This window comes from Neopsephotus bourkii, unplaced genomic scaffold (genome assembly GCF_033783945.1).
Source record: "Neopsephotus bourkii isolate Nb327-2 ecotype Australia unplaced genomic scaffold, CSIRO-AGI_Nbou_v1 NB_324, whole genome shotgun sequence".
In the NCBI taxonomy this organism is placed as follows: Eukaryota; Metazoa; Chordata; class Aves; order Psittaciformes; family Psittacidae; genus Neopsephotus; species Neopsephotus bourkii.
The window spans coordinates 135,006-162,810 of NW_026900832.1; the positions used below are offsets into that span (position 1 = coordinate 135,006).

Genomic DNA, 27,805 nt, shown 5'->3' on the forward strand with positions numbered 1-27,805 from the left:
GGAAGATAGTTCTGAATCTATTTGTGACAGTCAGAATTGTAAAATATGGGCAAAATCCGTGCTCCCAAGGCTATTGCTTGAGCAGCTATTTCCTGAGGATCATTATAGTGAGAAAAACAACCTCCAAATACCAAATTCATGCCTGGTGCTATTCAGGTGACCCTGGCATCAACACCCCAGCAACAGGCTTGGCCGTATGCATACATCATGTTGTCTGCTTCTGAAGGGACAGAACACCCAGCACTCGGGCAGGACTGAAACTGCGACTGGATTTTATCTAAACCATTATCATCACAAGCTATTTTTGGTACCTTTATAACACTTGTAAAGGAAGCTCCTTTTCAACAGCAACCCCCCCAACCCCCCGCACTCCTATTGCAGGAGTGCGGGTGTCAAGTAATCCTTCACTCAGGAACAAGTGTGTTTTCCTCAGCCAAAATATGCTTTTCAGTCACGTCACACAGGAGTTCAGTGTTCTGTTGACGGGGTTTTATTGTGCATACAGTGACAAATGGCATTGTTCAGGGGTCAGCACGGGGACCGGTGCTCTTCAGCATCTTTGTTGGCAACATGAACAGAGGGATAGAGCACCCTCAGCAAGTCTAATGGCATGAGATGCTGTCAACATGCTCGAGGGAAGGAATGGGGTCCAGAGGGACCTGGACACACTTGAGAGTTGGCTCTGGGTGAACCTCATGGAGTTCAACACGGCTAAGGACAAGGTCGTTCACATGGGCTGGGGCAATGCCAGGCTAAGACAGGCTGGGGAAGACTGGTTTGCGAGCTCTGAGGGGGAGGACTTGGGGTGTTGGTCCATGATGAGCTCACCACAACAGCAGAGCCGAGAGCAGGCGCTCACAAGGAGACCAAAGTGGTCACAGCTCCTCCATCACCAGCCCTGCCCTCCCCATGCTGGGCGGCAGCGGCACCGCCCCGCGCTGCTCTCGCGAGATTTGCGACGGGGCGGGCCGGGCGCGGCCCCGTGCAAATGGCGGCGCGGAGGCCGGGCCGCGCGGGCGCGTTGAGGTGAAGTAGGGGCAGGCGGGCGGTGCTGCCGCCATGGAGCACATCACCACGCCGAAGGTAAGCGGCCGGGCCGACCCGACCCGGGAGTTCAGCTGCTCACCCTTCACGGTACACCCGCGGTGCCTGGGGGCCGCCAGAAGGGCCGGGTGTGGGGTGTTTGAGGTGGAGCCCCTCGGGGGCCGGTGGGCCTCGACCGCGGCTTTGGGCAGGGCCCTGAGTTTTTAGAGGCTGTTTTTGTTTTAAAGTTGTATTTTTAATCAACGCCGTGGCTCTGCTTTCGTTCAAGGCATAGCTGTCCGTGAGCATCACTTACATATTTCAAGCTGGTCATGGATAAGTCTGTAAGGTTTAAAAGTTCTTGATATATAAGTAATTCTTACTGTATGGCCTTCTTGGAAAAGCAATACTTAGTAAGGGTGCTGATCAAAAGGTGTTTTAGGTTTGATTCATGTAAACTTCGTTTATATCAAAGTGCAGAGACCTCTTCAGTGTAAAGAAGTGAATCAAAATGTGCTTTTTCAGTTAAGTGAAACAGGATCTCTGGGAATGCTGTGTGCATGACAGCTGGAAGAATTGTATTTACTTCACACAGCTGCCTGCCCAGACTTGACTTATTTAATTATTATTCGTTTGTAAAGATGCTGCTTGCTCTATTTTGTGTTGTTTTATTTGCTATAATGCTAATTTGGGGATGCCCCTTGCCCGTGTTGCCTGAGGGGCTTTGCTGGACCTGGTTGTCACTAGTGGCCTGAAAAGGGCAATGTTAGATGCAGTTATTATGCGTGCTGGAAAACGGGATGTGCCAGGAGGACACATAGCCCAGAGCTCTGCTCTTCCAGTTTATCTGCTGATATTTGCTATGCTTTATCTCTACTAATGGCCTCTAAGGAAGTTTATGTATGCAGTACCTAGGACTAGTGTGTTGTGTACTGTTATTTTGTACATATGTTTTGTATATATGTTTCTGGGGTTTTGTTTTCCATTATTTTTCTTAATGATGAATAAAAAAATGCCATCTGTGTGCCTTAAGAAGCAAACAGGCCTGGAAAAAAATCAGTCAAATAATGTACAATACTTAAAACCTCACGTTTTATTATGTTTGCATTGATGCTCATAGAAACTGGTTCTATTAATTAGTTTAGTGTGGTTTATGAAACGCACATGCATACCTAAGAAGTGTGTTGGGAGAAGTAGCTACTAATACTTGTTTATAGGGACTGAGCAGTAGGAAGTCAGAGTGGAGGGGGCTGTTTCTTGAGGAGGAATACTGTGATTATACTGAACATGGACAGTCTTTCACAGCTCTTTGACTTACTATTGCTCCAGCCTTGCACAGTAATAAACTGTGATTGTCTTGGCTACACATCCAGTAATCCTGTTGCTCACACTGTCACTAAACCTGGCCTCTTTGCTTAACCTTTTTGGCTTTAATTGCTGGAGAAATAGATTGAGTTTATAGCGTAAAGCTGAGTTACTGTTGCAGGTGACTTGAATTCCTGTACTTTTTTGTCTTGCTTCCTGTTTTGTATATTAGGAGTTAAATGATTGTGATTCAACAGATATTTCCTCACTCAAAGTTAAACTCAGTTTTTCATACTCTTTCTATGTTGCAGGTTGAAAATGTGAAATTACTAGATCGCTACACAAATAGGAAGGCAGCCAATGGGACGTTATATCTGACAGCCACCCACCTTATCTATGTAGATGCCTCTACTGATGTCAGGAAAGAAACATGGGTATGTTGTGATACCTGGAGTCTGTTCAGAAGTATGTATAAAAATTACTTTATATCTCGTGTCCAAAACAAACAGGTCTGTGAATTCCAATATTGTAGTGGTCTTTTATAGTATTTTGATACCAAATGCTTAACAGAAATGGTTGGTTTTGAAGCTAGAACAGTAATGGGACTTGATATAGGTTGCTTACTGAATTAGTGCTAATTCCAGGAACACAAAAAACTTGTCTAGTTTCCTATCTCAAGCTCAAGTCGCCAAACTTGAATGTACAGCTTTTAGAAGTGCAAAATTAGGACTGAAATTACCATTTTTAATTAATTCTACATTAAAAATGGGAATGACAAAATATATTGCATATGAGGGTGGAGGGAAGGCAAAAAGTGAACCATGTAAACTGAGCTGCATGTCAGTCTCAAGGTAATTTATATACATCTGTACTTTTTCAGTCTTGCTCTTAGTTACCAGCCTTTGTGTACAGATTTGGGGTGTCATGCTTGTTTGATAAATATCTCAAACTCACTTTTTGCTGAAATTAGATGCAGCAAGCTTAAACAACTGATGGTATTTGAAGAACTCCCTAACTGCTTGTACTGCTCGTGACCTTGTAAGTGCCTTCTGAAAACCACTGTTTATTTCCTGTTTTTCAGATTCTGCACCACCATATTGCAACTGTAGAAAAGCTGCCTCTGACCACAGCTGGATATCCACTCCTCATTCACTGCAAGAACTTCCACGTGGCTCACTTTGTTATTGGGCAGGAACGTGACTGTCATGAAGTTTATACCTCATTGCTTAAACTCTCACAACCAGGTATTTAGGCCTTGCTAATTGTTGAAGTGCTTCAAGCTGGAAGCCATAGGTAGAGTTTTACCTGCCAGACCTTTGTGTTTGTGGTGGCAGTACAGAAAGGGGAGGATGTGGAGTCAGAATCTGTTCCCACCACCAGAGATGATCAGTGAGGGTTGGCTCAGTAAGCAGAGTGATGCTATGTGGACTCCAGGGTGTTCACTTCTGCATGAAATGCACATCTGTTGTGGCAGTGGGAATGAGGCAGTGCCCATTGTCACTCATTTCTGTGACTTGGCTGTTGGGTGAGTGTAGTTCTGCCCTTTCCAGTTCATGCGGATGCTCACAGAATTCTGGAACCCCTCAAATAAAGCTTTAAAAGTTGGCATCTTTCATTTGTTTCCCAACAACCTCTTTAGGCTGCTCTTCAGTCAGTGTTTGTTGTTCAGTTGTGAAATCCTCTGCTTCTCCCTGACTGGTGTCACTTAGAGTCACTCTTAGAGTGTAAGCAAAACATCCTCAAAAGCCTGTGGTCTCTTCTGGCTTCAGCTTTTTAGTCCATCATGGATGAATCTTCAGGCTCTTTGCTCTTCTTGTAGGACAGCATTCCACTGAGTTTCATACCTGGCTTCTGTCTGTGGCAGCTTCTGGTTGTGGGGTGCTCCTTCTATGAGCCAATATTTGGAGTTTGGCATTATTATAAGGATGGCATTTGTAATTGCATTTTGTAATGGTGTCAGTAGGCTAAGGGAAGGGAATTGATATCATCAGTCTGCTTCATGCTGCTGTCACACAGGACTTCCATAGAAATGCTATAGTGGGAATGCTTTTTGCGAAGTTCAGGGGGTTTTTGATGATATTTAGGCTTGGGTCTGTTCCCAGCATGTCCCTTGTGCTCTGAGCTTTGGAGTTTTCCTAGGTCTGACATCTGGCAAGCTTCTGGTGATGTTTGGAAGCTATCAGTGTTCTTTCAGTTTTGAAAAGCAGAGGCTTAATGTAGCATCTTGAGGCATAGGAGCTGTTGCTGCTGAGGCTTCCAGCAGTTTCCTTTGTATTATGGCTATTTGTGTAGAGTGCTGTAGGTTTTCCTTTTTTTTTTTTTTTCCTAGATTTTAAGTTCTCTTTTGTTGCTTTGAAACTCCTTTATGTACGCTTCCTTCATGGCTTTTTGTCAGAGCATATGATGATTTGATTTTTACATATTTGATTGACAGCTATGGGTTACCTGTCTGGTAACCTGGGTACTTTATCAGACTGACAGGTTTCACTCTGGAGCACTTTCTGCCTTGGGAATCAGCTGAATGAGTTATTGGTTGGATTTGCATTTTATGAAGAGAGGGAAGGAAATTGGGGTGGTGGAGATGGAGGGAAGAAGAAATTAGCACTTGTCAGACACAGCGTGAAGCTTTTGTTGGGTGACAGGAATATTCAAGCCTTCTGTCAAGTTTTCCATGCAGCTCTGAACTCACTGTTGAGCGATGAACTTCTAGGTGTGCAAGAGCTGGTTTATGGACTCTGCACAGAAAACATATCTTCTCAGATAAGTTTTCATTTATGGATTAACCCCTATGATATAAATCTCATCTAACATGCCTGTTGCAGTGACTTCAGTAGGAAATGTGATCAGGAAAAATTACTACTTTGAGGTTTCACTTAGTTCTAACAAAATGTTTTACTTGTCTGCCTATATGTGGGAACTGAGTATTGGAAATTCCTGAGGATTTCCATATGAATTGTTAGTACTATCCTGAATGAAAACCTGTAAATGTGAGGTTTGGATGCTTAAAATTTTCCTGCTCTTCTATGTAGTGCTCAGTTGTTTTATTTTAAGGAGTGAGAGTCAAAGTTTACTTGGAGTAGTGAGGTACACAAAGTAAAGAAAGAAAACTTCTAACCAGTTAATCTTTTTCTTCCTTCTTCCCAGCAAAACCTGAAGAACTTTATGCTTTCTCCTATAATCCTAAAGTGTCTAAAGAGAGCCGGGAGGTTGGATGGAAGCTGATTGATTTAAAAGTAGATTACCAGCGTATGGGAATTCCAAATGACTACTGGGAGCTAACAGATGTTAATAAAGACTATGAGGTAATTTTTGCCCACATCAGTCATTTAATGCAATATCTCTTCTTTGTTATTAAGGACATGCAGCAGTCTTAGTGTTTCATAAGTGGTCTCTCAGGGGGGGAATGAGCTCAGTTGGCTCTGATCGAAGCAGCATAGTCTTGATGTGAAGTTGAGGATAAGGGTTCTATGGAAGAACAGAACAGAGCTGCAGAGTCACCTTGGCTTGCTTTGATCTCCCTGGCAAAGTACCAGATACTTGTTTTTCTAGAGGAATGTCAAACCATCTGTTACAAAAACTTGAAGTACCCTTTGCTGCTTTTGGTATTTCCAATCCCTGTCCCACCAGGCTGGTGGCAGATGTGTAGAAGAGAAATAAGTGGCAGCATTTTGGCTTGGTGGGAAATGAGGCAGAGTGGGAAGGGATTAGATAGGGAAGAGAAGAACAGTAGCAGAAATCAGTTTTTTCTTGGTTGGTTGGATCTTCTACTAAATCAGGTCACTCATGCATTTCAGTCCTACCTGGCTGCTGCTGTTGCTGCTTTCTTCTTTCTCCCCTGTAAAGCCAGATTGGATCTATACCACATAAAACAAAAGCATTTTTCAGCAAGCTTACTCAAACTCATGCTTCATTTCATTTCCCTTTTTATTTCTTCTGATGTTGTGTACTGTCAGAGCTTTCTGTCTAAAACACAGACAGCTCCAAGGAAGATACCAGTATATTAAGTCCTGAATCACTTCCTCCTGCTCTCTGTTCCCTTCCCCCACAAGCTTCCTTTGCTTTTGTGGCTTGGGTTGAAGAAATACAAGCCTGTGCTGTCATAATTGACTGGTAATTTTAAATGACTATTTTTGGATGCCTGAATTGAGGTAAAATGTGAGAAGTGCTTTTTCCATTAGCTGATTAGGGCATCTGAATGTGAGCATCTAAAGTATTAATCACTTTGAAGCTTTACTTGCTAGTATGTAGCCCTCAAGTGCCAGTGCTTTAGAATTTCCTCAGGGTTTCCAACTTAATGTTGTCAAGCCTAAAGTAAAGCCAGACTTGGAGAACAGCCTATCTGTCAAGTACTGCTGCAAAGACTGTACTTGTTCAAGGAAAAGGGACAAAGCTGGTCTCTGAGGATGCTGGAAGCTCATTTCAAGTTGAATAAGAAGGAACTTTTTAAACATAGTTGTTCTTAATGTAGTTTTTTGTGACAAATGGGGAACATTTCATAAGATTAATGGACGTAAAGAACTTCCTTTTAATATATATTTTGCACAGTGCAGTCCGTTTTTTAAAGTCCAGATGCAACATTGATTGTTTTCTTCACCACACTGCTTTATTTTGCACCTATTCCTATCCTACTTTTTTAAATACATCTTAATGGCTTGAAACTTTAGTGTTAGATACACTGCAGCAAGCAATCTATGCCTGTTGTTCATAGATGTTAGATCAGCAGCTGAAGATGAATTTTTCATGCATTTTGAATTCTAAGCAGTAATATGTGCATTTTCTTTCTTCTTACTTAGGTTTGCAACACGTATCCTTCAGAAATAGTGGTGCCTCGAGCTGCTAGTAAGGCAGTGGTGATCGGGAGCTCACGGTTCAGAAGCAGAGGGCGGATTCCAGTGCTTTCTTACTTGTACAAAGAAAACAATGTTAGTTGTTCACTGTCTGCTGTCTTTGTTGGCAAGTGAGGGTTCCCCTTCTTGTCCATCCCCTTTTAGTGAAAGGAAAAACTGAGGCAATTATTAGAGCATATTAACTTCAATTTGAGAACTGTGCTTCTCTTATCACCTTTAATGCTAGCTTGTTCTGAGTCACAGAATAAGCTGGTTAAAGGCAAACACTTGGGACACATCCAGAGCTGTGCAAAAAGCACAGACTTTCTAAGCTTCCTGTCTGGAATTTTTTTTAATCAGCTTTCAGCAATGCCTTGTTATGTAGGTTTTTTAATCTACTCTTTGCTATATTGAGTAATGTTTTAGCAAGATACATATTAAGTCAGCTGGATTTTCTTAGAGTTGAAGAGGAGGAACCACCCTGAAATAAACCCCACCAGCTCAGAATAAGTGAAGGATTCTACTGAAGATCAGAATGTGCATTTTTAAGTTTGCTGTCTCAGCATGTTTTAGATGCAGATGTTAGGAAAATGTCACAGTCAAATGATTGTTTTTCTGAGTAAGCATGCCTTGACGTGGGCAACTGTGTAGAGTTGTGCTGGCAACTGCTGGAATTTCCCCAAAGGATACTCAGTGTGGTTCCGAGCATGGCACAGTAACAACTGATAAGCAAAGTTGTGGAAATTAATGGTTTGGACAATAGAAACCAAGTAAAAACATTTGGGGTACTGATCATAATGCAGAGCATAGTGGGTTTGAGAGTACAGCCCTGAGGTTGCAGCAGAGCTCAGTACTTTCTTAAGATTCCCAAACTTGTAGCTTGGAGAAATGTTCCAGTAATATTTCTGCATGTCTGTGGAAGTAGGAGGTTTTTAGTGAAAGAGAATGGGACACTTAAACCCAACAAACTGTGTTCTTTGGGACAGTGCAGTAGAGACCATGTGGAAGCAGGCAAAGGTGAGGTGTTCTGTGTTGCAGGCTGCCATCTGCCGCTGTAGCCAACCCTTGTCTGGGTTCAGCGCACGCTGTCTGGAGGATGAACAGATGCTGCAGGCCATCAGAGAAGCCAACCCTGGGAGCCCCTTCATGTATGTTGTAGACACAAGGCCAAAGGTATCTTCATGGGGTTTGTGGCTACTCCTAAAGCTTGTGACTGAAGTAGTAATGCTGTTTCCAGTTCATTCTTTCAGAACTCTTAACACTGCATTAAGTTAAATTGTGGCAGTCCTGAATCAGGAATTCAGAATCAGGCTCCTGGTTCAGTGCCTTAATGTGATGGATGCTTGTGCATAATAAGCCAGCAACATTAAGTGCTGTTAGGAATGTTGGCATACTCCGGGCTGAGGTGAGAGTTGTTTGAAGCAACCGGCGGCTTTGAACAGCTGAGCCAGTGAAGCATTTTCCTGCAGAGAGCTGGTCCTTAATACACTGAGTTGGAGGGAAGCCTTTAGGATTCAGATCCACCAGGCTGAAGTGCTTTTGTCAGTAGACCTGGGAAAGAGTGGGGCTGCCTAGAGTATGATAACAATGGAGAAAAGCAGTTCCTCCTTTTTTCTTTTTTTTTTTTTTTGCTTTTGTAGAAACAGTCATGTTCTCATGATGTGCAGCTTGGAGTTCAATACAATTCAGCTTTCCTGACCCATAGCCACTATGTGAGGCTAGAACTTCTTTGCTGAGGTGTCTATGTAAGAGGATATTGAAGAAAGATTAAATCTGTAGTAACTTTCTTGAGGGACTGAATTCAGAAACCAACTCAAATGATTCCTGTAAGAATATTGATTGGAAGGCAAATTAGAACAGGAGGATTTTCATAGTACACAGTTATTTAAATACAAAGATTTAAAAGTGTTCTGATTATTTTAAAGTTGAGCTTTCTGAGAACCTGCTTCACTGGTCAGACATCGCAGTTATCTTACAGAAATTATAGATTTAGTTAAACTATGGCATGGGCAAGAAGGGAAAAGGTCTTCCTGGGAAGATGGAGAATGTTTCACCTGGTGGTCTGAAATGTATTTTGGCTTTTTGTAGTGTGACATTTCCTAGAGAGAACCTATTCTGTAATTACATGGTTATTTATAGCAAGAACTGCATGATGTTTTGGTTCAGACATCTTCCAGTATCATAGATGTTCTACTGATACCTGTCATTGATGGCAGTTTTGTTCTAAAGTATTTGAAGAAGGGAGGAATTATAATTGGTCACATTTCTCCTTACAACATGTCTTGTGTGGTAGAACTGAACCACAATGGTTGTTTAGTTATTCTCCAGATGTTTATACCATATCTGACTGTTCCTTCTCTCTGGATTCAAATCACTCCTCCCTAAGTAAATATATGGGGTGTTGAGGTGCTCCTTTGGGTTTTCCTGGTCCCCACTAAAGATTTCCTGGTAGCTCTTAGGCTGGCTTGGTGAATGTTAGAGCAGCTGGCTTCTTTTCTGCTTCTTTTCTGCAGTTCCAGTTGGTTGCTGTATTCTTTCTGCTCAACTTAAACATTTCTATGTTTCCCTCAGGTGGCTTTATTTCATCTGTGCATGTATGTCTGTGAAAAGCTTTGGAATTCTCTTACTATTTCTGTACCACCATGTATGTATGTTACTCATACAAATGGCTTTCCTAGTTTTACTTTCATATGCTTCTGTCTGAATCTTCTGCATAGCTTCACACTTAAGGCAGCGACAGTGTCTCTCTGCCTGTTTTGATGACAACAGTATTGTGAAACTGGGCATGGTTTTCATGCTGGCCACCCTAAAAAATCCTGTCCTGGGTCTTACTGAGTCTCTACATATAAATGATGGACTGGAGACAGTGGCATATAGTGAAACAGCTGTGTCAGTGTCTGGGAGGTGGGAAGTGGCACTGAGGAGTGACTTTGTACAGTGTATTTTCTGGGAGATCTAGAAAGAAGGGCTTGCAAAACAGACTTGTTTATTTGTGCATATTGTTTGCTGTAGTTTTCTCTTTTCTCCTGTTCTTGTTCCCTTGCCTGTGACAGTTAAATGCCATGGCCAACCGAGCTGCAGGGAAGGGCTATGAGAACGAAGATAACTATGATAACATTCGCTTCAAATTTATCGGCATAGAAAACATCCATGTGATGAGGAGCAGCTTGCAGAAATTGCTGGAAGGTGCGTGCAGGCCATGCTACTGGCCACTCTTCTTTACCCCTGATCCAGAGAATGTGAATTTCTTATATGTGCCAAATTTAAAGGCTGGAGAAATACTCCATTGTACTGTTATTTTGTGAGTTATCAAAAGAAAATGGACATAGGTTGTTGAAGAAATGACTTTCTGGGCATTTGGAAAGTTTGGAGCAGTTCAGCGTTAAACAGTATTTCTGATCAGAAATTTTGGCATGATCTTCCAAAGACTTTAATCCCCTACATACATAGTTCTTTTTGATTTGTTTCTGATTCCGTTAACTGAACTTGTCTTCAATACATCTTAATGATGAAAGGCATGTTTTAGTACATTAAAATAGATATTAAAATGCAGAGTTGCTCAGATAATTAAGCTGTTCTGTGAGACTCTGAACTTAGCGGGGGAAAAATGTGAAGCAGCACAGAAGAAATGAGTCAGGCCTGTATTCTCAGTAATGTAGTTTTGGAGAGGTTCCATCAAAGGTGAATGCACAGCTTGGATCACACCAGACTGCTCTGCTTGCTGCTTTCCAGCATTGCTACTGTCCTTGTGCAGAGGGGATGCTGCAAATCATTCTGCTTGGTCCCTGTGATTAGTTCTAATACAAGTGCTGTCATTCAGAGTACAAGTGTAATATTTTAGTGAGCAGCATAATGGTCATCTTGCCTCACAGTAGTTGAATAATTGATGCTACCGATTGCCAGGTGGCACTGCAGGACCCATGGTGACCTTGGAGAAAAATGAGGCTATTCACACAACCAAGAGATTGTCCTGATGACAAGTACAAGTCCTCAATTGCCTGTTCTGGCAGATTTATTTGTGGTGGAAGAAGAGCAGAATAAATACTTGTTTACTCCCGTATTCTTCTCAGACAGTGATAAAAACCTTACTGGTGCTTACAGGCTATTGAGCTGCATTACCAGAAGTATTTTCTTTGCTGGGTTTCAATATAGCATCTCATTTGCCTTCAAGGTTTAACCTGTTATTTCTCTCTCTAAACCAAAACTCTCCGTTCTTCAGGTCTTTGGTCACTGCATGTTAGTGGTGGTTAGATGTGTGTGTGAAGGTGACTTACACTGAAGAAACAGCACTAAACACTTTCTTTTGTTGGAAAAAACCTCAGCTGAAAAAATAATGAGCCACCATTTAAAAAGAGGAGGAGGAGGATATTTTCAGATCTTCAGGTTCTCACAGCTAAAAATTGCTGGTTTGTGTATTTAAGTATGGAGCCAGTGGTTTCTGTGTCCTTCAGGCAGGATGTTGCTGACAGTGTGGAAATGTGAGCTTTTGGGATCTCCCAAGCTCTGGTGCTGTGAAAAGATAATGAGGAGGTGGAAAAAAGAAAAAGATATTGTTAATGGAATGTCTGCTAATTCCTTTGTTTGTTTTCTCAGTGTGTGAGATGAAGTCCCCCTCCATGAGTGATTTCCTCACTGGCCTGGAGAACTCGGGTTGGTTACGGCACATTAAGGCTGTGATGGATGCAGGTGTCTTTCTTGCCAAGGTAAAACTGTAACCTGAGATGAATTAAGTATATATTTGTCTGTTAGGGACTGCTCTAAGGCTGGCAAATGTCTCTGGAGAGAAGGTGGGAACACATTTCTGGTCAGGTTGGCCTCAGTTCTCAAAACCAAGCCTGCAGTTGGAGAACATCAGCAGATCACCCAGCTGGCTCACCCCTAGCCACTTCCTGTGCCTAAACTAAATGACATAGGGGTTGGGACGTTGTCCTTGTGCACTGCATTGCCACTGCTTGTTGCAGTTGTCTAGGCTTTATTAGAACTCCTTTGAAACAAATAAAGTCACAATGCCAGTAAATGACCTTTCTAAATGTCTCTAACATGGAATTACCAATGCAAACAACTCATAACCTTGTGCTCATTAGTTACTGAACTGCTCTGAACTGCTTTAAATGAGGGGTTGTTTAGAGCAGGTTATTTTCTCCTGGTGCTGTGCAGTGTGAGCACTGCTAATTTTAATTATTCAACAGAGTCCTCATTTCTTCAGAGCAAGTCAGGCAGAAGGAGAAAAGTCACCAAGGCATGTGGCTCTTCAGTGATAGTAGAGGGTGTGCAGGCAGCATGTGGTGAGTGTAGGGACCTTCTGTACGTGTTGTCTTTTCTCTCTTCAAGTTTTCCTGTAGCCAGCAAGAAGCTATTTAGTGTTTCTATCACCAACACAAGGTGATCCATATGGGAGGAAGTTGGGATAAGCACTTACAGTTTTTCTTGAAGTCTCTTGTCCCCATGTAGCCAGTTATTCTTTACTTATGCACTAAGTTTTTTCCTTAGAGGAGGGAACTGAAATTTCTTGGCCTTTCAGAAAACTGAGAGCATTTTGAGATTAGAGGGTCTTTGTTTCTTGACAGCCTCTGTTGCCTACAAGGCACACCATGGCATTTTATTCTGGTTGGGGTTTCTTGTGGGTTGATGGTGATGTGCCCCAAACTGGTGTTTTCCCATGGTCTGGATGAGAAATGACAAATTTTCTCATGGCTTTCAGGCCAGTCAGGTAAATACAGCTGAAGAGATATCATATTTAACTACAATAACACACTGAGAAAGCTGCTCAACTTTTGTGTCTGGTGTCTCTTGACAGGCTGTGAAGGATGAGAAAGCCAGTGTGCTGGTGCACTGCTCAGACGGATGGGACCGCACGGCGCAGGTCTGCTCCCTGGCCAGCCTCCTCTTGGATCCTTTCTACAGGACTTTTAAAGGCTTCATGGTAAGAACACAAACATTGGAATTTCAAAACCAAAAAGTGCTCCCTGGGTTTGTAAACAAGGCATAATTGAATGTTTTGGGCCATTTCCTGGAACAAACAGTAGGTGACCTATATAAAAGCAGCTTTGATTCTATAAACAAGCTTTAATTGCTCTGAACACATGGGGACAAAACACACTTGATCTACAATTCCCAAATCTTTGTTTCCTTGAATGTCCATGGCAGAGCCACTAATGAGATTTCAGCTAGGGATAAGTGAGCAAAGGATGCAACTCTGGCAGCAATCCACAAAAAAGAACAGTGAAGCAGCTTGTCATTTAAGACTGAGTGAATGGCCTCTTATCTCCTGAGATTTAAAGTTGGCTGAGCTCATTCGTGTGCAGGGCGCAGCACATAACCTGTATATCAGGTAAAATCTGTGCATTGTTGAAGACCTTTTTTAAAGCCATTACACATCAATTTGACCATTTGCTTCTACTGTAGGCTTCTTATTTGAAGCCGGCACTGTATATACGGAGCAGTTATGTGACATTATCCTTCCATTCCTCTGCTGTTAAATACTTGAAAGGCTGCTGCTCTTTCTCAGCAGTTTCCTTAAAAGAAACCCTGAAATCAGAGCAGTGTAAGTTGTGCCTTCTGCCTGTGAGTTGCACTGCTAGGATTGTTTCCTTGCATTCCATGGTGTCATTACTAATTATTGTTTTGGGTCTGGATTATACTCCAGTCTTTGAACAGTTAAAATGACAGAGTGTGAAACATCTGCCTGGGCTTTGGCTGCACTCTGGCCAATTCTGTATGAACTAAGAAATGTGCTTTTGCTTAGGGGAAGGAGCAGTAGCTAAAACAAACAAATGCTTGTCTGTCCTCTGAGCAAATGGTTTATATGCACAAATCTCAGGAGAGTGCTTATTTATTCCTCAATAAATACAACAGAAGTGTAAGGAATGGGAAAATCTGAAACACAGTATGACTTCAAAGACCTCTGTTAGGAATTTATGCTTTTTTGTTCTTTATGTCTCTGCATCATGATATCAGGAATTGATCTTTAAATCTGACCTTGCAAGGCAAGTAATAATGGATCCAGGATCAGGCATGTGTTCCCTTGTGAGACATGTGTTTAAGGAAAATAGTGCTTCCTTGTTGTCTTCTTACACATAACACAGGCATTCTGTTTAAAATAGAAAGAACTATATTCTCATTTAATCCTCAGCTGCGCAGTACACAGCTGTATTTCTTACACTCCTATTTGTGTGTTAAAGGTCCGTTGTATTCCAGTTGATTTTTTTTGCTGAATATCACTATACTCTGTGTTAATAGTACATAGTGATTGTTAACATATTAATGCAAATTAATATTAAGCTATTAGTTCTTTTAGCTCAATGTGTTTGTATATTATTATAACAACATAGAAACTCCCTCAAAATAGTACTGGACTTTCTTGAAATAACTTGTGATTTCAATAGTGATATAGTGCTGGTAACTGGACAACTCTAATCTATAAACCACTATTACTGTTTTCACTGGTCTCTCATACCAGGAGGGTCAACATGGTTGTAAGCTCTGTAGATGTTAGCATCAAAGTCTTCCTTTTTCTAAACAAAATAATGCTGTTTTTCTCATCCCTGTTTTGAAACTGAAGGTCCTAATAGAGAAGGAATGGATTGCAATGGGCCACAAGTTTTCACACAGGTAAGAGCAGCACATTATAGGTACAGTGACTTGGTGAAGGCTTGAAAGGGAAACTAATGCAGTGTTTTCAGCTTCATGGAAAATGTTAATGAAAATACAGGATAGAGAAGAAAAGGTATGGAAAATACTGGAGTTGGTGACATAAAGCCAGTATCTGCTGGGGTTATTTCATCAGTGCTTTTTTTATTACTATTACTTTACAAAATCAAATGGTCTTGAACAAATTGTTTGAGTTCTGAGGGGTTTCCTACCTGTAAAATCACACTCACATTACCTGAGGAGTGCTGATGTTCTGACAAGACATGTTGATTCTTCTGCAGTCACTTCCTGGAAGAAAACCTCAGCTCATATTTATTCAGGACTTGAACTTTTAACAAGCTCAAGGCATAAACTTGAGCCCAGTATAATATTAAAAACCCATTTGACTTGCCATCCCTTAAGCAGATTCCGGTTAGGAATAGTAGGGCTATTAACTTGGTGTTATATTTGCATCATATGCAAACATCATGGCATAGGCTCAGGGATTCCTGGTTCACAAATATTTCTTGTGATGCTTGCAGCAATGTTACATGGACTATTCCATGGCTAATTTGACTTTAGAGAAACTGACATGGCACAAATCTCATCACTCCTAAGAGTTATCCTTGGGACGCAAGTAATGAGGGTGGCACTCTTGAATGTGCACTTGCTGTAAGAAAAACCACATGGGGATTTTTTTCTATCTCTGCAGAGTAGTTTCTTATTCTGGTAGTGAAAAAAACTTCCCAGTGGTTTAATGGTGAGGGAATTATTTTTTGTTGTGTGACACAGGATTTACCCTGGTTTATTTGCTTCTCTCTAGATGTGGCCATTTGGATGGTGACCCCAAAGAAGTCTCCCCTGTCTTCACCCAGTTCATTGAATGCGTGTGGCAGCTCATGCAGCAGTTCCCGTGCTCTTTTGAGTTCAATGAACGTTTACTTCTTGAAATCCATGACCATGTCTACTCCTGCCAGTTTGGCAACTTCCTTGGGAACTGCCATAAGGAGCGTGAGGATATGAAGTGAGTTGGTAGATTGGCAGTTTAGAGAGCCAACAGTCTAGAAGTCTCTTTAAAAGTCAGGAAAAAGGCAGGTTTGTGTGTTCGTGCTTTTAATGTAATTATGGATTGGTTAAGGGTAACCTTGTCTTGAAGGATACTTCTGTTCTGGAGTGTGAAAACAATTTATAGATGAATTATATTCCTGAAGACAGATGCTTTAATTTGAGCCAAAGTATTAACTTGCAGATACCCCTTTTGACTGGGTCAAGTCCATTTTAAATGATTATATATTCCTCCATGATATATCTTGTGCTTATGAAATGAATCAGATACTGTGCAAAAATAATTCTTAATTCCCTTAATGTGATTCTGCTCAGCTCAGCCAGAGTTATTTATCCCTTTAACTTCATTCTTTCTTTTATTGATAAGCTGTTATTTGTAATTGACAGAATCTTTGAGAAGACCCATTCTCTGTGGCCTTTCCTCTTGCAGAAGAAGCAGGAATTGAGAAATCCCTTGTACAAAGGATTTACAGCTTACAAAGAGCTTCAACCTAACACACTACCTTTCAGTTTCCAGTAAGTTCCTTATTTAAGGAGGGAAGAGGGACATTTCTTTCATTGTAACATAGATTGGCAGTTCACTGATGAACATGGTTTGTTCTACCTTTCCCCTCCATTCCTCATCCATAAACTGGGAGTAATAGTGCACAGGTAACTGCTAAATAAGTGCAGGTAACATAACTTAAAATAAGACTTTGGTGGTGAGAAAGAGGGTGAGGAAAGGCAAGGAAAAGAACTTCAGATGTAGATAGACCCCACACACCCCCTGGCTGCTTGTTCTGCCACATTTACATGATAGGGGTTGGCAGTTGTTAAGCAAAGTTCCTCCTTTCCTCACTTTTTGTATATATGTATATATTAAGGACGGCCTTTAAGCAGGAGTTTCAGTGCTCATCACTCGCAAGCTCACGCAGTCAGGTAAGGGATTTCTTGTTGCTGTGTCTCTCTGCTTGCCCAGGGTGTTACAGCTGGAGTGGTTAGTGGTGCTTTGTTTCTGCCTCACTCCTGCTCCCTGCTGAGGGAGGAAGGGATGTAAATGTGTTTTTAAGTGCTGTGTGTGGTTACTGGCAGGCAAAGGGCTTTAATAACAGCAGAGCAAATTGAGGGCTTGAGGGTGAGCTCCCAAGCCTCCAGTAAGTCTGCTACTGGGAAAAGCGTGTTTTCATCTTAATGCTAATACCTGCTGCCAGCACATGTGGATCATAACCTCATAATACTTAAATCCTTAAAAGTATTTTTAAACTGTAAGTATTTACCCACAGATGCTGAGTTTTCTAATCCGAGGCTTTGGCAGGTTTTTAGAATGTCACTAATCTTAATTGGTTGAAAATTTGTTCCCTAAACAGCATCTAGTTTGTTTGTTGGCCAGTAGTGTACAAATAACCATTTGATTCCCTTTCCTTGCCCTGTCCTTGAGGTTTTGGTGTGGGATGTATAACCGCTTTGACAAAGGAATGCATCCAAAGCAGTGTGTGCTGGATTATCTGCTAAACTGCATGAGCCAGAAGATGAAACTGGAGGACAATGCATCTGAACTGGAAAATGTGAGTCCTGAATGTTAATAACACTTTAAAACACACAGTGGTTTTGGCAAATATACCTGGGGCTGAGCATTATCTCTGAACAATGGCTTCAACAAGGTGGGCAGAGCTGGGCAAAATGAGGGGTTAAATGCCATTGCTGCAGTCAATAGGTTGGATTTACACAAAATTCTCATCTGCTAGGTAGTAGCTGTGGTAGGTCAGGTTCTGTTGCGGGTTCCTGATGTTCTAATTCTCTAAATGAAGCAGTTTTAAAAAGAACATCTGGATTTCAACTCTACTCACATCAGACTTTAAGGAGAGAAGAAAAGAATGGGCCTGATTTTCCCCACATAAATACTGTGAATATACAAAAATGTTCTTGTTTGCAGCTCATCCCCTCATTTTTCTTTCCTGCCTTCTTAGTCACAAATCACAGGTGATAAACAGTGGAGTTACTTAAGTTGACTTCCATGCAATAGCTGAAACGTAACTGGATGGTGTGGGATGAATTAGCCTCTGAAAGTGGCTTCCTCAGATTTGAAGTGTTTTGCTAAAGCAGGGTGGGGGAGTCTTGCACACTTACTATGTGTGTTCTGTGGTACTGGAGGGCAGAGATCTTGTGACCAGAATAACCAATGTCTTTCCTTCAGCCCAGAACAGTAAACACCCACACGCTTCATGGTGTGGTCAGCTCTGATGAGGTTCTCCAGGGAGCTGTGTTTGTCTGTCTGAAAATGCAGATCTCTACTTGGCAGTGCAAGTCAGAGAAGAAAACCAAAAATAGTCTGGTCAGTTTAAGCCCTGTAGTTTTGCTGAGAGGAAGGAAGAAGAGGGGCATTTGGTGTTTGTCCTCTGGAGCCACTACTGCACGTAATGAGCCCTGCTCCCTGGGAAGTAGAGTAGAAATCTTGTGTTTCCCTTTGCTTCCATGCACAGCCTCTATTTGTCCTTCATCAAACTGCCTTTATCTTGACTCACAAGGGTTTTTCTATCTTATTTTATCCCCACGTCATCTTGCTGAGAAGGGGAGTGATAAGAGCAGTTTGGTGGGTGCATGGAACCCTCCACAGTCCTCTACAACTGTCTGCAAGGAGAAGTGTAGCTTTTCTTTATGCTGAAAGGCTCTGTCCACAATATCCTTTCTATGTGTATTAAAAAACCACCCAAATAAACCACAAACCAACCAAAAAAGCCCTAAAAATACATTAGTGAGAGAGTCGCCTAAAAATATACCAATGAGAAGAACTGTCTGTGTCCTTTGGTAGGTTAATGTGAGTGCTGAAAACTTTAGTTTTATTAATTTAACAATGATTGGATACAAACATGTAAGGATCTATGCTTGTGTACTTCAGTGCTGGATTACAGAGCTGAAGAAGAGGCACTGGCACAGGGCTGTTCTGTTGGCAGTTGTTTTTTGTGTATCTGTAGCATCTGGGAATAGCAACTTCCATTAATTTGTTTTTTTCATGTCATTTTTATCTGTGTAGAAACTTCCTTTTCTTGATGGTCCTTTGCCCAGTGAAGGCTCCTCCTTATCTAAAGTAGGACATACTACTTCAAAAACACTGATGCTCAACACTCCTCAGGGTTATGAAGGGGAACCACCTCCTGTGCTGAGCAACGGTGCCTTGATGGGGGATGTAGATGTTCCATCAGGTGTGGACCAAAAGCACAAAGAGAACCTGTCTCATCACCGGGACCTCCAGGATCTGAGTGACATCCCTCATGTGTTGGACTCTGAAGTGAAGGGTGGAAAACCTCAGCACCACTGATGAGCTCTGAGAACTGATTTCGATGAACCAGGCGCTTGTGGTGGTGAGGCCTGAGGGGGCTGTGCCCCCAGGAGGTGCAGACCCTCTACCCATGGACAGCTGAGTGTGAGTGGTGTGTTGGCAGGGAGCTGTGCTCACTGTAGGGCACCCAGGCTGCGTTTGGTTTGGTTCCCATCGTTTTGCAGCTGAAATGAAGATGGTGTGTACAGAGCTGCCCAGGAGGCTGCCTTGAGTTCGTGCAAACGTTATTGCTTACTGGAAGCACGACGTGGTTAAGGTTCATGACTGCTGCCAGTATTTGGTGTTTCAAGCTGAAAGAAGTCTTGTCCAATTTACATGGGGCTTAGGGATTGTGTGGTGTTTACAACTGGAGTAGGAAAGATACAATCCAGTTACTCTCAGTGATGGTGCATTTATCTTAAAATGATAAAAATGTCAGTTCCTCTTAAATTAATAACACTTCCCCCCTTTTCTTAGCTGTGAATGAATCTGCATGGACCCCAACCCTGTGGCAGAACTGATTCATTTTTTGTTTCCTATGCATATTTGTTAAACAAAACCAAACCCCCCTGTGCCTTTTTATGGAGACCTTTTAATGTCTACCCATGCAATGTTCTCTTTTTATTCCTGTAGTGTAGAGTGTAGTATTTGGTTGTCTTTGTAGGCAGTATTTTTAAACCAGTTTTTTTACCTGCTCTGGCTTCTCCAGGATCTTTGCTGATCCCCTGAGTACAGTAGCTTCCCTCTAACCTGACCTTTCAAAGGGTAAGGACCACATTTACTGACTGTGAGAGGGCAGCAAGCCACAAAGCCTGCGTAACCTGTAGCTTTGTGACAGAGGGAGGATAACAAGTGAGAAAAGATAGGGAAAAAATTGTATGGATTTTATTATCCCTTGTTTTATGATCTTGGTTAAATTGAGGCAAGAGAGTAATGTAGTTTGAAGCTACATAGTTGATGTGCTCTCCTTATGTCCATTGACAAGGTAGTAGTTACAGATCAGGGGAGTTCTGCTACTGAAATGGGGTTTCAAATGGTTATTTCACATCATGTGCTGAGTGATCATAGTGCAGGTTGTCTTGGATGTTAAAATTACATGAACCTTAGAGATGTTTTGTCTGTACTGTCTCATGGTGATGAACTTTGTGCTTCTGTGGAGCTGGTGACAAAACCTAACTTGGGACATGTCCTCATAGTGGAACACAGAGTGGATGTCTTGGCTCATGGCTGTGGCTCCAGCTTGGGCTCACTCTTGCTGTTAGCACTGCTTGGTTTCCTTAAACTGCAGGAATCTCAGCTGGAGACACCAGTTCAAAGTTGGGGTTTAAAACAGAAACTTATATTCCATTTATCCATAAGTCTTGTAGAGAAAGAGGGGCTTATCCCATAGGAAAATATTTGGCTGGGAAGGTTGTTCCTTAGTACTTGTTCTGGGCAATCTTCTAAAGATGTCCTTAACTGAGCAGAGTTTCTTCGTGCAGCTTCATTCAAGATGCTTTGCTGCTTTCTTCTGGATCTTGGTGTTTCAGTTAGATGCTACCACTAGGTCTTAAAACCAGGGGTTTTATAAAATTCTGAAAGGAACTATAAACATTGTCTAAGTTAAACCTCCCAATCTGCAGCGAAAAGCAGAAACATTCCACTATAGCAGCAGAAAATGCAATAGCCATTGCCCATGTGCTCATATGTGGTGAAATGACCAGGTTAGCTTCAGTGTTCAAGTAGAAAGGGAAAAAACCCAAAACTCCCCTGAGTGTCTCACTTTGGGTAGGAAAACAGATCTTTTAAGTGTATCAGAAGACAGCAGGGAAAAGGGCAATACCTAAAACCAGAGTTTTTCAATGCCTAGAATGGCAAAGAGCAACTGGTTTTTAATATGCAGGTTTGTCAGTTTTAAAGCAAGGAGTGTAGTTGTTTTCAAGGTAGAACTACAGTGCATGAGCTATTTAAAAACAAAGCACAAGCAGGCCTGGTTCAGGATTTTAATGATGTTTGGAATTTGTGTGGCTGCATATAAGAATAGTGCATCATGCAACAAGGATGTATCTGTTTTGAAGGGTGCACTTTTCTGAATGCATCTTTTCTTTATCTCAAGACGAGCATCTGCTTTTGGATCTCTTTGCCCTAAAAAGAGATCTGTGAAGCTCCAAGTTACTCCACCAACCTTGTTGCCTTGAGTTCTGAATTACCATATATTACCTTGGAGAAAGTATAATCATCTTTGCTTATTCCTGAAACGTGATGCTGACATCTCCACAAATCCTTCTTGACGACAAGATTACTGCAGGTGCATAGAACTGTGAAAGATTACTCTATATACTGAAAGTATTAGTAAGCTCTTAGTAATCTTGCTGCTTTTGACTTCAGTAACAAAATAATGGATGACTTTATACTTTGAAATGCAAGACCTAGCCAAAATAAAAGGGTAATGGTCTGTCTTTTTAAACCTCTTGGATGTAATGTATTAAAAATCATTCCTGCTGGTGCTGTAAATGTATGGAGCTGGAAAAAATTCCAGTGTTTCCTGTCTTTCTATGAGCTTATTTCTTTGCAAACCAATTAGCTGGAAGCTTTTTAGTTTTGATAGTAACTCTTGGGTGTTTCAAGACCAAAAATGAGAAGCTGTTCCAAGTGCTGCAGCACATCCTCAGGTCTGCTCAGCTGGATTCCTTCCCAGAGCTTTGCCAGAACCCCATGTTCGCTCCTCATGAAGTGTCCTGCTGACAGTGGCAAGTGACTTCATTATATGTTCCCTAAAAGTGTTAAAGGCAATGTAAATCCGCTTCGTAGGAATCTTCTTGGCAAGTACTGTGTAGGTGAAAAGTTCCTGTAGCTTGTCTGTTCTAGTGGAGAATTCATGTGTTGTGAAGCCACAAAGCTTTTTACATGGAGCTGTTGAGTGAACAATGCAATTTGCTGCTTTCCATTTGGATTCCAAGAACTGGGAAGGAGCAGGGGTCCTGTTTGCTCTGTGTAAAACTCTTCCAGAGCACATCTTGCTTTACCAGGATACCCCATGGCATCACAGTGTCATGCTCTACATTGTATTTCTCTTACTACTAATAGGTAAAGCACTGCAATGGGCAAGTGCCTACAATACTCTGTTAAAGCTACTACTTGGAAGTAGAAGAGGGGCTCGTGTATCTCCATTTCTCATTTGAAATGTCTTAATGTGAACTTCATAACTCTGGGTTTATAAATTGCTTTTTGTTCTGCAGTTATTGCCTGTGGTAGGGAAAATCCAATTGGTGCTGTTTGGTTTACAGGAGGAAAAAAAGGGAATGATTGGTGTGCCTGTGGAGTTGTAGTTAGTTGGTCCTTTGTCATGGGAGAGAAAAAGCAGTTTGTTAAAGCCTGGAGGTGTAATACACTTGTGGCTGTGTGTCCTGTTCCTGCTCTTAGTGAATGCCTTTCATTTCAGTACTTAGGGATGCTGCCACCCTGTGAGGATGGGGAAGGAGGCCTCGTCCTAGGTACCTGGTGAGCTTCAGTGAGCTCCTCAGCTCCTGGTGAGGGTTCTGCTGGGAGCTGAAAGTGCACAAAGCTTCAAGAGATCTACACTTTGAGTTAGTCTTTGCTGGGCTACAGCTAGAAATCTGAAGTGACCTGTGCCAGGTGGTGTGTCAGATTTGGATATGGTGAGCACTGAGAGGGAGCACCCTGGCATCTAACAGAGCTGTAACACCTGCAGAGGGTGGCATTTGAAAGAGCTCTTGTGACAGATGCTATTTCAGTTCACTTGTGGCAAAACTGGTCTTTGGGTAGCTCCAGTGCCTGATGTGCTCCCGGAGAGATCACTTGGCACTGCTCAGTGATGGATATTCGTGAGTGGCAATTCACAAGGTGGCTGCTGCTTTGCTCTCCTTCCCTTCCCTAGTCTTTGCTCTGAGTTGCTGGGTCGTGCTTCCTATGGACCTAACATGTTATTCCCTATACCACCCATAGGCACTTCCCATGCCTCAGGATGGAGCAGGGATGAAGAATCTGTTCTGAATGTAGTAGTTTTGTTTGGATTCATACACAGCACTTGACTAACTGGATGAGGAATGTCTCCAACCAGGTGATGTTGAAATCCATGTCTTCATAAGCATCTTGAGCACTAGGAGCAGCCAGGTCAGTGCTGGTTTGTGTCAGTGTAGTTGGTTCAGGCAGGGATCTCAATGTTCTTTTGGCACCTCTGAACTACAGAGGCGATGGAGGAGGGAGGGTAGGTGACAATGGTTGATGTGTATCTCATCATTTCTCTGTGTATATTCATCTGTATTTAATGTAGCAGCATACTACTGGAATAACTTGTAGCACTGGATCTAGTCACGTGTAACTGAGCACACACGTACTTTTCCTATTGTCCACAAACTGATCTTTGTAGGAATGTTCCCAAAACTGTGTGGTGCTCAGCTGGAAACTGTCAGTGTTTGTGCTGTTTGTCAGTCTCTGGTTTTGTTGGTGTCCCTGTTGAGGGACAGTTGTATAAGATTGTGGGTGATAAATCCCATGTTGTTGAACGTGCTGCAATGGCTGTGTAAGTCCTTTTAGTTCATGCACTGCTTAAAAACCCCTGTTGTACCATGTTTAGGGGAGCACTGTTGTCCTTTTTCCTCTAAATGTGTTTGTTCCATGAAGTTTTGCTTGTATTACAGTTTATTTTTATTCCCTATGGAAATAAACACCCTGCCTTTTTGAAGTAAATGACTCCTCTGTTTGATGGGAATTGAGTGTACTATCAGCAAGTTTGCTGATGACACTAAGCTGGGAGGGGTGGCCGACACGCCAGAAGGCTGTGCTGCCATCCAGAGGGACCTGGACAGGCTGGAGAGTGGGCGGGGAATAACTTGATGAAATATAACAAGGGAAAGTGTAGAGTCCTGCATCTGGGCAGGAACAACCCCAGGTTCCAGTTAGGCTGGGGAACGACCTGTTAGAGAGCAGTGTAGGGGAGAGGGACCTGGGGGTCCTGGTGGACGACAGGGTGACCATGAGCCGACACTGTGCCCTTGTGGCCAAGAAGGCCAATGGCATCCTGGGGTGTATTAGAAGGGGGTGGTTAGTAGGTCGAGAGAGGTCCTCCTTCCCCTCTACTCTGCCCTGGTGAGACCTCATCTGAATATTGTGTCCAGTTCTGGGCCCTCAGTTTAAAAAGGACAGGGACCTGCTGGAGAGAGTCCAGCGCAGGGCAACTAAGATGATTAAGGGAGTGGAGCATCTCCCTTATGAGGAAAGACTGAGGGAGCTGGGTCTCTACAGTTTGGAGAAGAGGAGATTGAGGGGTGACCTTATTAGTGTATATAAATATATAAAGGGGGAGTGTCACGAGGATGGAGCCAGGCTCTTCTCAGTGGCAAACAATGAAAGGACAAGGGGTAATGGGTACAAATTGGAGCACAAGAGGTTCCACTTAACCTAGAAGAAACTTCTTCTCAGTGAGGGTGACGGAACACTGGAACAGGCTGCCCAGGGAGGTTGTGGAATCTCCTTCTTTGGAGCATTCAAGACCCGCCTGGACACGTTCCTGTGTAACCTTATCTAGGTGTTCCTGCTCCGGCAGGGGGATTGGACTAGATGATCTTTTGAGGTCCCTTCCAATCTCTAACCTACTGTGATACTGTGATCTGTGTGATGGTTAATTAAAGTCAAAGCAGAACTTCACACTTGGAAGTGTTAAAGACTTGAGTAGTGAGCTTATCTTAAAATGGGTCTGGGCAGTCCCAGACACAACTACAGGCTGGGGAAGACTGGATTGAGAGCAGCCCTGGGGAGAAGGGGTTGGGGGGAGGAGGTGTTGGTTTATAAGAAGCTCCCCATGACCCAGGAGTGTGTGCTTGAGCCCAGAGAGCTGGGCTTGTTCAGCCTGGAGAAGGGAAGGCTCCGTAAGGAAGGCTCCTTAAGGGGAGACCTTAGAGCGGTTCCAGTGCCTAAAAGGGCTACAGGAAACCTGGAGAGAGGCTTTGGACAAGGGCCTGTAGGCACAGGACAAGGGGAATGGCTGTAACCTGTCAGAGGGGAGACTGAGATGAGCTCTTAGGCAGAAGCTCTTCCCTGTGAGGGTGCTGAGGCGCTGGCACAGGGTGCCCAGAGAAGCTGTGGCTGCCCCATCCCTGGCAGTGTTCAAGGCCAGGTTGGACACGGGGGCTTGGAGCAAGCTGGTCTAGTGGAAGGTGTCCCTGCCTGTGGCAGGGGGATGGAACTGGATGAGCTTTATGGTTCCTTCCAACCCAAACAATTCTGTGATGCTGTGATTCCAGTTCGTTTCTCTCCCAGACCAGAAGCCAGGTGACCTCCCTGGTTTTGGAGGGGCTGAGTGCAGCACTGCTCAGCATCTTAAAAAACAGCCACCAAAAGAGATGAAGCTGTATTAAATCACAGTATCTTCTGTACACTTCATTACTCTGATTTTTCTTTTAATCAGATTTTTCTTTATATATTAAATCCCACTTCCTTTTCAGTGTTTTCCTCCTCCTGAAAAGCTCTCTATCCAGCACTCATGGTTAAATCTCTGTACAGGTGGCTCCAGGCTGACCGAAAAAGCTTTCTGGGAATCAAGGAGACCTTTCTTCTGGCCTGCTGTAAGGAATCAAGTCTGACCCATGTGGGCATTGCATGGTACCTGGTGAAGAGATTTCTTCCTGACAGCTTTGAGTGAAGAATTTGGAGTCTGTCCACTAATGAGCGCTATCATCTGAAAATGCTCCTTTATCCAGTTCTTTTCAGTCAGAACTTCAGTTGTGAGTCCAAGTGGAGTTCTTTTGAATGCAGGCAAAGTCAGGTGAGAGAATCCTCAAGGAAGAGGCAAATCCCAGGTACGAAACATGCCCCATGTGGATAACTAGGATGGGCACTGATGCTGTGATAACTTGGAGCTGTGCAGCTCCAGTCCAGCTGTACAATTAAGCACAGCTCTGCACAGCAGAGAGATGAGGTGATACAGATTGATTTGATGAATATGTAGGCTGTACAAAATGCTTCTGGATGCCACTTGGATTTGTAGATCCATGTGAATGGTTTCTGTCTGTGCCTGGAGAAGCCATGGAGGCTGTTTTAATAACAGTCTGTAAAATAAGCACTTGGAGGCAAAAATACACACAACACTTGGGGATTCTCAGTCCCCAGGTGCTTCAGAGTGTTTTTCCTTCTTGCTAATTTTAAATGTTCTTAATTTTGCAGTGAAATCCTTCGTGTATCTAAATGAGCCTTGCTTGCACTTAATTGGATTATTAGCATTAACACTGCCTGCAGTTGATAAAGCTTTAATTCACAACTGGGGAAAGTGCTGTCTGACAGCATCTGCATGAGGAGGATTGGAAACTTCCATGTGGAATCAAACTCCAGCTCTGAGGGGGCAGGCTCCCTTTCAAGTCATTGTAGGAGTATTGCTGAAGTTTGTGGGGTGTTTTTTAAGGGCTGCTCTAGTGGAAGGTGTCCCTGCCCGTCGTAGAGGGTTGGAACTGGTTGAGCTTTAAAGGTCCCTTCCAGCCCAAACCAGTCCGTGACTGTGATTAATACACCTACGAAACTGTGAAGAGCCTCGGAGCCCGGGCTCTGGAGCTGCTGTGGGTGCGTTTGCTGTAGGAAGGGATGGTCGTTGGGTGTTCGTGCCCTCTCGTGGTTAACACCTGAATCACCCAACTCCGGGCTGGGTGGTGAGGAGGTGGCCAGCGGCAGGAAGCAGCGCTGGGAATGTGCAGGTGTTCCCACTGGCACGGAGGAAACTCCCCAGTTCAAAGGCTTTGCTGTGGTTTGGCCGTGACTTAGAGCTCAAAGGCAGGAGGCAGAAGCATCACCACGAAGTAACTGCGTGTTTCCAAACATGGGGGCTGTCAGTAAATCCTTAATCCCTGCAAAATGATTTATTTGGTCCTGTTTAGCACCGAACTTTTAAATCGGAATGCTTAGGGCTGTTAAACCTGAAAGCTCATTACCTCGCTCGGCTGCGTTAATAGCTCTAATCTTTTTAATGGAAGCAACTTGGTTGGATGGGATTTACCTTCCCAAAAAACCTTCTTGATTGGCATTAAATACACTTCTGCTCTTTAATTCTTCCCCAATTAATGAAGAGCTGCTTTGCCTGCAGCACAGGTCAGGTCAGCTGGCGACTCCAGAGCTTGGAGCTCAGGCAGGAGGTGAAGGTTTCTCCCAATCCTCTGCCTTCCCTGATGTTGGAAGCATTAGGAAGCTTCTCCAAAATGGGTCAGCCTCATCTGGTTGGGGTTTACCTGAATCTGCTGATTTAAATATTCATGCAGGACAGTATTTAACACAGTGCTGTGGCTCTTCAGGGAGCACAGGGAGGTGTCACTTCATGTTCTTCCAGTCGAGGGTGGATTTATCAGCGAGTAGTTTGTAGTTTATGCTTCATTAGTATTTGGTTTAATCACTGCTCCCTACTAAAGAGCTGGGTCTGAGCCTTCTTTTCTTGTTTAACAACTAAACAACAGCAGTAGCAACAAAGGAATATGCAGTTTATTACTACATTTTCCACTCAAGGGTTTCCCTTTCATCTCTCAGTTCCCTTACAGTTCCCTGCAATTCATGTTTTCTAATGAGTGTATTCATTTGTTGTCTGTATCCACTTGTTTTTCCCTTTAAAATACACAGGATCTTTAATTGCTGCTTTTATGTCTGCATTTTGTTGCAGGCGTTTCCAGCCAGGCGCAGCTTTTTTACC

At 42.9% G+C, this 27,805-nt stretch overlaps 1 protein-coding gene across 2 annotated transcripts; it reads left to right on the forward strand.

Annotated features, from left to right (window-relative positions):
- Window positions 1–960: 960 nt before the first annotated feature.
- On the forward strand, window positions 961–27,749 carry LOC133209251 (myotubularin-related protein 8). 2 transcript variants are annotated; one of them, XM_061347759.1, is made up of 14 exons: window positions 961–1,083; window positions 2,640–2,762; window positions 3,410–3,572; window positions 5,473–5,630; window positions 7,122–7,250; window positions 8,193–8,327; window positions 10,208–10,340; window positions 11,748–11,857; window positions 12,952–13,077; window positions 14,716–14,765; window positions 15,607–15,807; window positions 16,236–16,364; window positions 17,266–17,392; window positions 25,645–27,749. In XM_061347759.1, exons 1-14 carry the CDS (start codon window positions 1,060–1,062, stop codon window positions 25,657–25,659), a joined length of 1,623 nt encoding a protein of 540 aa, XP_061203743.1. In that variant the 5' UTR covers window positions 961–1,059; the 3' UTR covers window positions 25,660–27,749. The 2 variants fall into 2 exon arrangements, with proteins under 2 accessions (XP_061203743.1, XP_061203742.1); XM_061347758.1 differs by lacking the exon at window positions 25,645–27,749 and adding an exon at window positions 18,859–21,285.
- The last annotated feature ends 56 nt before the right edge of the window (window positions 27,750–27,805 follow it).